The sequence below is a fragment of the Uranotaenia lowii genome, unplaced genomic scaffold (genome assembly GCF_029784155.1).
Source record: "Uranotaenia lowii strain MFRU-FL unplaced genomic scaffold, ASM2978415v1 HiC_scaffold_978, whole genome shotgun sequence".
NCBI classification, from domain to species: domain Eukaryota; kingdom Metazoa; phylum Arthropoda; class Insecta; order Diptera; family Culicidae; genus Uranotaenia; species Uranotaenia lowii.
The window spans coordinates 7,387-19,511 of record NW_026598953.1 but is presented as its reverse complement, the minus strand read 5'-3'; the positions used below and the strand labels follow the sequence as shown (position 1 = coordinate 19,511).

Here is a 12,125-nt window from a genome sequence, read left to right as displayed (position 1 = left end):
TTTTTGTCATTTTTGTCATTTTTGTCATTTTTGTCATTTTTGTCATTTTTGTCATTTTTGTCATTTTTGTCATTTTTGTCATTTTTGTCATTTTTGTCATTTTTGTCATTTTTGTCATTTTTGTCATTTTTGTCATTTTTATCATTTTTGTCATTTTTGTCATTTTTGTCATTTTTGTCATTTTTGTCATTTTTGTCATTTTTGTCATTTTTGTCATTTTTGTCATTTTTGTCATTTTTGTCATTTTTGTCATTTTTGTCATTTTTGTCATTTTTGTCATTTTTGTCATTTTTGTCATTTTTGTCATTTTTGTCATTTTTGTCATTTTTGTCATTTTTGTCATTTTTGTCATTTTTGTCATTTTTGTCATTTTTGTCATTTTTGTCATTTTTGTCATTTTTGTCATTTTTGTCATTTTTGTCATTTTTGTCATTTTTGTCATTTTTGTCATTTTTGTCATTTTTGTCATTTTTGTCATTTTTGTCATTTTTGTCATTTTTGTCATTTTTGTCATTTTTGTCATTTTTGTCATTTTTGTCATTTTTGTCATTTTTGTCATTTTTGTCATTTTTGTCATTTTTGTCATTTTTGTCATTTTTGTCATTTTTGTCATTTTTGTCATTTTTGTCATTTTTGTCATTTTTGTCATTTTTGTCATTTTTGTCATTTTTGTCATTTTTGTCATTTTTGTCATTTTTGTCATTTTTGTCATTTTTGTCATTTTTGTCATTTTTGTCATTTTTGTCATTTTTGTCATTTTTGTCATTTTTGTCATTTTTGTCATTTTTGTAATTTTTGTCATTTTTGTAATTTTTGTCATTTTTGTCATTTTTGTCATTTTTGTCATTTTTGTCATTTTTGTCATTTTTGTCATTTTTGTCATTTTTGTCATTTTTGTCATTTTTGTCATTTTTGTCATTTTTGTCATTTTTGTCATTTTTGTCATTTTTGTCATTTTTGTCATTTTTGTCATTTTTGTCATTTTTGTCATTTTTGTCATTTTTGTCATTTTTGTCATTTTTGTCATTTTTGTCATTTTTGTCATTTTTGTCATTTTTGTCATTTTTGTCATTTTTGTCATTTTTGTCATTTTTGTCATTTTTGTCATTTTTGTCATTTTTGTCATTTTTGTCATTTTTGTCATTTTTGTCATTTTTGTCATTTTTGTCATTTTTGTCATTTTTGTCATTTTTGTCATTTTTGTCATTTTTGTCATTTTTGTCATTTTTGTCATTTTTGTCATTTTTGTCATTTTTGTCATTTTTGTCATTTTTGTCATTTTTGTCATTTTTGTCATTTTTGTCATTTTTGTCATTTTTGTCATTTTTGTCATTTTTGTCATTTTTGTCATTTTTGTCATTTTTGTCATTTTTGTCATTTTTGTCATTTTTGTCATTTTTGTCATTTTTGTCATTTTTGTCATTTTTGTCATTTTTGTCATTTTTGTCATTTTTGTCATTTTTGTCATTTTTGTCATTTTTGTCATTTTTGTCATTTTTGTCATTTTTGTCATTTTTGTCATTTTTGTCATTTTTGTCATTTTTGTCATTTTTGTCATTTTTGTCATTTTTGTCAAATCTGATAAAGCTTTTCTTTCGATTTTTTTGTTTTGAAAATTAGTAGTCTCCATCAGCTTCCTTCAGCCATTTTAAGCTGTCCTGTCAATTTTTCTCAATAAAGACAAAATAGGACAATTGAAACAGATTAAACTACCAACTTTATTACAATAAATAAACAAAACGTTAAACCTAAACTTGAAGCACATTATTGATAACATCAACCAACGCCGGATTTTCCAACATCGTCATGTGGGACCCTTCGACCATAAACGTAATGATCTCCTCGGTTCCACAATCCGCCAGACCGTAATCATCTTCAATGTCGGAACAGGTCTTCTGCGTAGGTCGAACCAGCGATACCGGAATGTTGAGTCCCTGGAAGTCTGCTAAGTTCAACAGAGCTACCATTTTTAATCGTTTGATCAATCCGATGGTCATCTTTCGCATGTATTCAATGGAGTATTCGGACTGCTGTTGAAACAATTCCAACAGTTTTTCTAACCGTTGCTCAAATTGCGGAACTTCAAGGATTGGGTTAAGCTTATCAGTCGAGAGCTTCGGGAACAATACTTTGATCATGTTGGCGATAAGAACTTTCTCGATTTGATCATCGGTGGTGATTCCGTTGAGTGATTGCAAAGCTAGTGTTTGCAAGAATTTGGGAGCACCATCTACTAATAAAAGTGTTCCATGCATTCCTTTCTCGGTTAGCCGCTTCGTGAGTTCCATGGCGATGAGAGTTCCAAATGAGTACCCAACGAAGGCGAAGTTGTCAAACTCGTAGAAAAGTGTGTCAAAAAGTTCCGGGAAGATGGTATCGACGATTTCTGCAATTGAGTTGTTTTCATAAGTGTTGGTAAGTTGAAGAATGCACACGGGAGCGTTGATGTGTTTCGCAAGTTTGTGCCAGATATTGCCAGCAACTCCTTCCAAGCCGGGGATTAGCAATACTGGTCGACCTGTATTTTGGGATGAAGGTAGTCTGAGAAGCGTTGAACTGCTAGTGCTTTCGTTGCCTAAATTCCGAATAAGTAGTTCCATTCCTATTGCCTTTGCTTCAACGTCATTCTCTTCACGAGAAGGTACCTCATGCTTCTTCGTTTCAGCCAAAACTGTCAACTTGGAGAAGGTCAGAGTTCTGAGCTCTAGAGGGGACAGAACCAGATCAAAGTCCCGCTCCAATACTTGTTTGATCTCAACCGCCATCAACGAGTCCATTCCAATATCGGCCAACGTACTTTCCATGGAAATGAGCTTCCGCTCCCTTATGTTCATGATCGTCATGACGGAGTCGATCAAGTTCATGTCACTTCCTAGACGCTTCTCAGCTACAACCATACTCGCAACTACCGGATGTTTACAGGTGAGTAGCTGATCTAATTCTTGAAGACAGGATGAGATGCGCTGTTGCAAGGTTCCACCTATTTCTAAATCGATTTTGTCCTCAGCTAGATCAGCTACAAGACCCACATCACCGATCGCTCCCCATTGGATAGCTTTGCCTGGCAGTCCCTCCGAATGTCTTCTCTCGATGATCCTTTCCATCACGGAGTTCGCCATGCCATAGTTGCTTTGACCTGCATTACCGCGACCGCAGGATACACTCGAGAAAACTACGAAGTGCTTAAGCTGGGGACAAAGCTCCCTGCTAGCCTGATCCAAGTATTCGGTAGCCTTCGCCTTGGGAGCCAAACTCTCGATGAACTTCTCTGCAGTTTGATTGTCCAAAATAGAGTCGCGTAGTTGTACAGCCAAGTTGTAAATGCCTGCAACCGGACCAAGTTTGCAGGCCCTCTCGAGAAGATCGTAACATCCGCTTTCGGTGGTTATGTTGGCCTGGCAAACCTCCGTCTGGACACCATATTTTTTCCATGTTCTACAATAAAAGTGTAAATTCAGTGGCTGTTGATCAGATCTAAAAGTATAAGGTCTTACTCGATTCGATACTCCTGGTAACGATTAGTGATGCCCCTGCTAGAGCTCAAAACAAGCTTCCGACATCCTCGAAGTACCATCCAATCGGCCAGCTCCAGTCCGAATCCACCGAGGCCTCCGACAATGACGTACACATCCTCCGGATTACAGTACACCCTCGGAACGTACGTTAGCGGAAGTGTTGCCAGATCCTGCTCATGCTCCCGTATTTTCAACACCACCTTCCCGATATGCTTTCCCGTGGCCAGGAATCGAATCGCTTTCTCCAGCTCACTAGCCTCGAATACAGTCGTTCGCAACGGTCGCACAAGTCCGGATTTCAAAACGCCATCGAGATAACTTTGGAATTGCTGAAAATCGTAAAATTCTAAAATTTGTTCATTTTGACTTAGTTTCAAACAAATTTACCTGCTTCTTCTCACGTGTTTCATTGAAAATGGCATCCAACATGACACTGGTAAACGTCAGACCCTTTTTGAATAGCTCGAGTGCCAACTTAGAGTTCTTCGACATGTCGTACTTTCCAATTTCCAAGAAATGTCCTCCCGGAGCCAAACAACGTATCGACGCCTGGAGTTTCTCTTCGGACAGAGAGTTCAATACGTAATCCACTCCACTGCCACCGGTTCTCGTTTTGATCATCTGCTCAAACGAGGTATCACGCGAGCTACCAATGTTATCCGCCTCCAAGCTAGGGAACATCTCCAACAGGTAAGCCTTCTTCTCCTTGGTGCTAACCGTGGTAAATACCTCCAAACCCTTCTCGAGAGCCACGTGAATTGCTGCAATACCTATGCCTCCACTACCGGCGTGAATCAGAACCGATTTGCCCTTATGAATCTTAGCATGGTGGAAATATGCCAAGCAAACCGTTCCATAGACGATGGGAACCGTCACTGCTTCCTTCATACTCCAGCCGTCCGGAATATCCCAGATCAAATCGGGATCACACTGAACCAAAGTTGCCAACGCAGAAGAACCCATGACACCCATTACTCGTCTCCCACCTTCCATGATCCCTGCGAACTCATATCCAAGTTCGCATTCTTCCTGCAGCCTATCCATACACAAAATGTTCGAAGCCAGTCGACCAGTTGCGATCATAACATCTCGAAAGTTCAACGCACTATACGACACCCGAACTTTGTTAGGTGTTTGTCCAACTTCGTTCAACGCTCCGGAAAACCAGGTCATCGATGATAGGTCTCCCTTAGCTAGACAGTTAGCATAGCAGTGATCCGTAACTGAGCCGGTTTTCACCGTTTTTGACAGTAAAGCATGACGGTAGCTTCCCCATTCGCCATTTCGAAGTACGTTAATTGCCAAGCCCAATTTCAGCTGCTTAACGTAGAAGGGATCATCAATCTTGAACGGGGGAGCCTCCTGGTCATCTATCAATACACATCGAACGTTCTGCAGCTTTGGCTCCTTCCTGATACAATTTACCAAACCAATCACTCCGGAAGAAGGGTCGTTCTGGGAATACAAAACGACCGACTTGGTACGAACAGCTTCCTTCAAATCTTCCAACCAACGTAGGTCATTGGTATCGACTTTAATCGCTACACTTTCCTCAACCAGCTTGGTTTGTCTTTGCAAAAGATTCAAGCTTTCGTCCTGCTCCGTCGAAAATGTTGCGACATGAACAAACTGATCCGGTGCTTGAAGAAATCCACTCGATAAACCAGTCTTCCTACGGACCAACAAAAATCCATTGGGATCCAAACAGTTGTCCAGCCCAAGCAAGAACCGTTGATCCGTCAACTTCTCTTCACCAGCAATCACAATCAGTACGTTCGACTGGTCCTGTAATGTCTCGTTCTTCACGCTAACATCGTTCAGCTTAAACTCCTCGACTGTAAGCAACGTCAAAGACGATTGTATCAGCGGTAGATCCGATACAGCATCCCCGAACGAGGCCACAATCGGCGCTAGCTTCCCACTGTGAACTTCAACGACACTCACCAACCTTGTCGAAACATTCTCCAACGCCAGTTGAACACACATTCGGATAGCCTCCCCAGACGAAACCGAATTCTTCAAATGATACGGCACGAAGTTGTAGCTCTCAAGGACCGGTACTCCGGGTGGGTTCCGTCTCAAGATTCCGCTCACTTGAAGATTGGACAGCGAAACGCCTCCACAGACGGTCATGTTCAGCTTCGAGCAGCTTTGAACGGTGAAGAACTCACGACCTTCGGCATCCGTTTCCACACAGTTGCTATGAGCTCGGGGTACGATCGTAAGTCGATCGATGGCCGTTGGAACCAGTAGCGATCTTGTATCCATAGCAATGATTCCAGTTTGGAGAAGACAATCCAGGAAGGCAACCCAGTTGTTTTTCCATTGGATTTTACCCAGGGTTCCATCGACGCGAGTTTCCGAGACTGATTTAAACAGTCCCGTGTAGAGGTACCCTCGAAGACGGAGTTCTTTGTAGAAGTCTTTGGCTCCTACCGTGACGGCTGAACTGGGTGATTCCTCAAGGACCGGGGTTTGGTAATCGCTGGGTAAACTCTTAACGTAACCGGTTACAACAACGGTTTCACCTTCCAGAATCTACGAGAATCGTTTGGTTATAGTTTCGAAGTACGATTGAACGCACAGAACTCTTCTTACCTCAAAATACCCGGAAGCTTCCTGAATCATCACCGTGAACACTACCACTTGTGAGTGCGTTATCGAGGTCGCCCTCAAAAATTGCACATCCTCAAACGCTATCGGATAATCGTCCAACGTGCGATGAGCTAACGTAGCCACGCACTCCCAAACCAGATGCAGATACCCGGTGGCCGGAAACAGAATACGCCCATCGATACAGTGCCCCACGATGTACTTATAGTCCTGATCGAGGAGGGAAATTTTGTAGATCTGCGAACCGGAAGCGTTTGCCTCACCCCAACCGTACTTGGCCACGAACGCCGGCTCCTGGTGATCCCAGCGGATCAGAGGAGCGATCATACGGGTTCCACGGGATACCGGAAACGGGACCGATGGGTACAGTTTCGCGATTTCCAGGTTCTGCATGTTGCAGTAGAGACTGCAAAATAGACGTGTAAGAAAACTTTGGCTACTTAAAAAGGTGTTATACTTACAATCCAATTTTGTTGAGTAATCGAGTAGCCATATCTTCATGGACAAGGTTATGGGAGATGTAAGTTGGTTTCCGATTTAAGATGTTCAAAGTATTTTCCGTACATTGGTTTCCATCGATGTCCAGAACGACTGAGTGACTCGGTATTCTGCTCAAAAGGTTAACGACCGAGCTGGTGCTGTGCATGTTGAACGTTTCGAAGACACGGGATGCGTTCAAAAGAGTTGAAGTCAACCACCTCGTGGTTGGTTGGATAGCCGATGGTGTTACCGTGTTGACAATCTGATGAAGTTTGTTATCCAGGGCTTCACTTTCGGAAGCACATTTAAGACTAATGAACGGAAGGTCTTCTAGGGTGAATCCGGTAAATTTCAGTTGGCGAGTTTGGTCAATGATTGATTCCTTTGTCCCGCTGAGAACTCCAAACGAGTTATCTTCACTCTTGTGAAGATTGTCTGCCACCAAGGGTCTCAGGCGGGTGTTGTTAAGCTTCACGAAAGCTGTTTTACAGCTTTCAACCTTGCACTGAGAATATAAACATCCATGCCAGAGGGCAAGCTTCAGAACTTGTTCGTACGTAACACAATGATCGAGGTAAGCACAAGTGAACTGCCCTACCGAGTGACCTGCGAAGTAATCCAGTTCTACTCCAATTGATTGAAGTAAGTCAACAACGGCCAGCTGCAAAACAGTGGTGCCAACCATGCTGTACAGAATGCAGTCTTGGTCAGCAGGTTTGACCATAAGATCAAACTGGAATGTTTGCAGAAATTGATTACATTTGAGGAAAGTTGATTCCACCTGTGCAAATTTTCTTAGCTCATTGAGGTCCTGCTTCCAATTGGTATTTATTCCACCGAAAATCGCCACAACAGGTTTGGTATCCAACTTAATACGTTCAATACCATGATCTACAAAAATCGCTGGACTATCGGCGTTCTTGCGGTAAATACCGAATCCACGGTACCGATGACCTGGAATTTCCTGCCGTTGAATGTTGTAAGTCAAAGCCAGAAATTCTACATCCAGAGGATGTTGACTGATATCTCGTAGCATAGTATCGACAGCTTCTCTCGTTCTTCCGGACCACACAGCCAATCGAGGTAGATCATCCTCCGGAACACCAAAGTTTTTCTTTTCCTGCAGATTGCGGCACAAGAGCGAGTGAGCATTAGCTCCACCAAAACCAAACGAATTGATAGCCAACAGGGGTCCACTCAAGGGAGTTTCCTGGTTGACCACCTTCAATCGCCCTTCTACCAGCGATGGAATAGTTGGTCTATTCTCCGCGAAGTTGATGTTTGGAGGAATTATTCCACTCTCCATGGCAATAATACACTTAGCGATCGAACAAAGTCCAGCAGCTGCTTCAGAGTGTCCAATGCTTGACTTTACTGATCCTACTAGAAGAGCACCTTCACGATCCTTGCAATACACCTTGTCGATTGCGTCACATTCTTCTGGGTCACCCACAAAAGTACCGGTACTGTGCGCTTCAACGTAGTCCACGTCGGCAGGGCGTATTCCTATTTCCGAGTAGAATTCCTGCAAAAGCTTCTGTTGAACTGCACCCGATGGAAATGTTATTCCTTCCGGCTTAAATCCATCGCAATTCGTCTTCGTATGAACCACGTCACAATAATTACGCTTCGCGTTTTTAGCTTTCTGCAAAAATACCGCACAAATCGCTTCCGATCGAGAGTATCCCGTAGCATCTTTATCAAAAGGTCTGCAATACCCATTCTTCGCTAGCACCCCGAGTAATGCGAACTGATACGAAGTGTACGGATGCAACACCAGATTAGAACCCATTACAATAGCCGCATCACAAACACCATTCACCAAACTCTTGTAGGCCATATCCATAGCGTACATCGAACTGCTGCAAGCCGAATCAAGCGTGAAATTTGGCCCCTTAAGGTCAAACGCGTACGAAATGCGGTTAGATATCTGCGACTTGGCACACCTAAAACATTCAAACCATTAACAACACTTCAACATCGCAAACACCAACTATCCCCAAATATTTACCCCAACACCCCATAACCATTCGGAGGACAGGTATCGAACACCATCCGCTTCTCCGATTCCGAAAAACAGATCCCACAAAATACCCCGGTACGTGAACCGCGAATCGTTTCCGGATTAACGCCTGCATCCAGAATCGCTTCGTAAACGTGCTCCAGCAGAATCCGTTGTTGCGGATCCATCGTATCCTGCTGCCGACGCCCAAATCCAAAAAACTCCCGATCAAACTTGTCCAAATTGTTCACTTTTCCGGTACGCGTCGGCATATCGGCCATCGCGTGCTGCCACCGAATCTCCCGATCGTCCACCAAATCCCGCCGCTCGAACAAATTCCTACTGAAATGCGCCACATTGTCCGACTGCGGAAATCGTCCTGAAATTCCGGATATCACAATCCGCTCCTTCGATCCACCAACAGGCAAAGCACTTGTTAAAGGCATTGTTAATATCAACTGATCGAACTCCCGAACCGACAAAAAATCTAACGTTCAACTAATGCTTCGCACCTTCCACTATTTGTTTATATACTTCAGGTACTCGAGTGGACTGGAACTCGTGACCCGAATCGGGCGAGCATAACATTAGAATTAGAATTTAGGGAAATGGGCTAATCAGGCGTTTTAACGAATTCTTTATTTTCGGGTCAGGCATTTTGGCAAGTGTCCCTGTTTTTGTGGTGCAAATTGTTGGCAGTCGAATCTCGTTAACACATTTTTTTCGAAACAGGTCCGGCTTTGTTTGAGGTTTTTTTTTTAAATAAATAATTTCTAACAAACGATTTATTGGTAATGATTTTAAATTGTTTCGAACGAAACAAAAAATCAATGTGACAAATATGAAAAACAGACAAAAAATTAACAAACTTAAAAAATTACCCAAACTACAAAAACGACAAAAATTTTAAAAATATCAAAAATTTAAAAAATAAAAAAAAACAAATAAAAAAATACAAAAATTACAAAATTTACAAAATTTACAAAATTTACAAAATTTACAAAATTTACAAAATTTACAAAATTTACAAAATCTACAAAATTTACAAAATTTACAAAATTTACAAAATTTACAAAATTTACAAAATTTACAAAATTTACAAAATTTACAAAATTTACAAAATTGACAAAATTTACCAAATTTACAAAATTTACAAAATTTATAAAATTTACAAAATTTACAAAATTTACAAAATTTACAAAATTTACAAAATTTACAAAATTTACAAAATTAACAAAAATAACAAAATTTACAAAATTTACTAAATTTACAAAATTAACAAAAGTTACAAAATTTACAAAATTTACAAAATTTACAAAATTTACAAAATTTACAAAATTTACAAAATTTACAAAATTTACAAAATTTACAAAATTTACAAAATTTACAAAATTTACAAAATTTACAAAATTTACAAAATTTACAAAATTTACAAAATTTACAAAATTTACAAAATTTACAAAATTTACAAAATTTACAAAATTTACAAAATTTACAAAATTTACAAAATTTACAAAATTTACAAAATTTACAAAATTTACAAAATTTACAAAATTTACTAAATTTACAAAATTTACAAAATTTACAAAATTTACCAAATTTACCAAATTTACAAAATTTACAAAATTTACAAAATTTACAAAATTTACAAAATTTACAAAATTTACAAAATTTACAAAATTTACAAAATTTACAAAATTTACAAAATTTACAAAATTTACAAAATTTACAAAATTCACAAAATTTACAAAATTTACAAAATTTACAAAATTTACAAAATTTACAAAATTTACAAAATTTACAAAATTTACAAAATTTACAAAATTTACAAAATTTACAAAATTTACAAAATTTACAAAATTTACAAAATTTACAAAATTTACAAAATTTACAAAATTTACAAAATTTACAAAATTTACAAAATTTACAAAATTTACAAAATTTACAAAATTTACAAAATTTACAAAATTTACAAAATTTACAAAATTTACAAAATTTACAAAATTTACAAAATTTACAAAATTTACAAAATTTACAAAATTTACAAAATTTACAAAATTTACAAAATTTACAAAATTTACAAAATTTACAAAATTTACAAAATTTACAAAATTTACAAAATTTACAAAATTTACAAAATTTACAAAATTTACAAAATTTACAAAATTTACAAAATTTACAAAATTTACAAAATTTACAAAATTTACAAAATTTACAAAATTTACAAAATTTACAAAATTTACAAAATTTACCAAATTTACAAAATTTACAAAATTTACAAAATTTACAAAATTTACAAAATTTACAAAATTTACAAAATTTACAAAATTTACAAAATTTACAAAATTTACAAAATTTACAAAATTTACAAAATTTACAAAATTTACAAAATTTACAAAATTTACCAAATTTACCAAATTTACAAAATTTACAAAATTTACAAAATTTACAAAATTTACAAAATTTACAAAATTTACAAAATTTACAAAATTTACAAAATTTACAAAATTTACAAAATTTACAAAATTTACAAAATTTACAAAATTTACAAAATTTACAAAATTTACAAAATTTACAAAATTTACAAAATTTACAAAATTTACAAAATTTACAAAATTTACAAAATTTACAAAATTTACAAAATTTACAAAATTTACAAAATCTACAAAATTTACAAAATTTACAAAATTTACCAAATTTACAAAATTTACAAAATTTACAAAATTTACAAAATTTACAAAATTTACAAAATTACAAAATTTACAAAATTTACAAAATTTACAAAATTTACAAAATTTACAAAATTTACAAAATTTACAAAATTTACAAAATTTACAAAATTTACAAAATTTACAAAATTTACAAAATTTACAAAATTTACAAAATTTACAAAATTTACAAAATTTACAAAATTTACAAAATTTACAAAATTTACAAAATTTACAAAATTTACAAAATTTACAAAATTTACAAAATTTACAAAATTCACAAAATTTACAAAATTTACAAAATTTACAAAATTTACAAAATTTACAAAATTTACAAAATTTACAAAATTTACAAAATTTACAAAATTTACAAAATTTACAAAATTTACAAAATTTACAAAATTTACAAAATTTACAAAATTTACAAAATTTACAAAATTTACAAAATTTACAAAATTTACAAAATTTACAAAATTTACAAAATTTACAAAATTTACAAAATTTACAAAATTTACAGAATTTACAAAATTTACCAAATTTACAAAATTTACAAAATTTACAAAATTTACAAAATTTACAAAATTTACAAAATTTACAAAATTTACAAAATTTACAAATTTACAAAATTTACAAAATTTACAAAATTTACAAAATTTACAAAATTTACAAAATTTACAAAATTTACAAAATTTACAAAATTTACAAAATTTACAAAATTTACAAAATTTACAAAATTTACAAAATTTACAAAATTTACAAAATTTACAAAATTGACAAAATTTACCAAATTGAAGAAATTTACAAAAT

At 35.3% G+C, this 12,125-nt stretch overlaps 1 protein-coding gene across 1 annotated transcript; it reads right to left on the bottom strand.

The window, feature by feature from the left end:
- Nucleotides 1-1,748: 1,748 nt before the first annotated feature.
- Nucleotides 1,749-9,056, bottom strand: LOC129761021 (fatty acid synthase-like). Its single transcript, XM_055758723.1, has 6 exons — nucleotides 8,620-9,056; nucleotides 6,590-8,554; nucleotides 6,114-6,534; nucleotides 3,903-6,053; nucleotides 3,495-3,844; nucleotides 1,749-3,435 (listed from the first exon to the last, which is right to left on the bottom strand). The coding sequence occupies exons 1-6, from the start codon at nucleotides 9,054-9,056 to the stop codon at nucleotides 1,749-1,751; spliced, it is 7,011 nt and encodes a 2,336-aa protein (XP_055614698.1).
- Nucleotides 9,057-12,125: the final 3,069 nt, after the last annotated feature.

Excerpts from the sequence above, each read along its gene's own strand:
- LOC129761021 (XM_055758723.1), bottom strand. The coding sequence starts at position 9,056 with ATGCCTTTAACAAGTGCTTTGCCTGTTGGTGGATCGAAGGAGCGGATT. Across the intron at positions 8,555-8,619 it reads AATGGTTATGGGGTGTTGGG|GTGTGCCAAGTCGCAGATAT; the intron begins GTAAATATTTGG and ends TGAATGTTTTAG. Across the intron at positions 6,054-6,113 it reads AAGCTTCCGGGTATTTTGAG|ATTCTGGAAGGTGAAACCGT; the intron begins GTAAGAAGAGTT and ends CGATTCTCGTAG.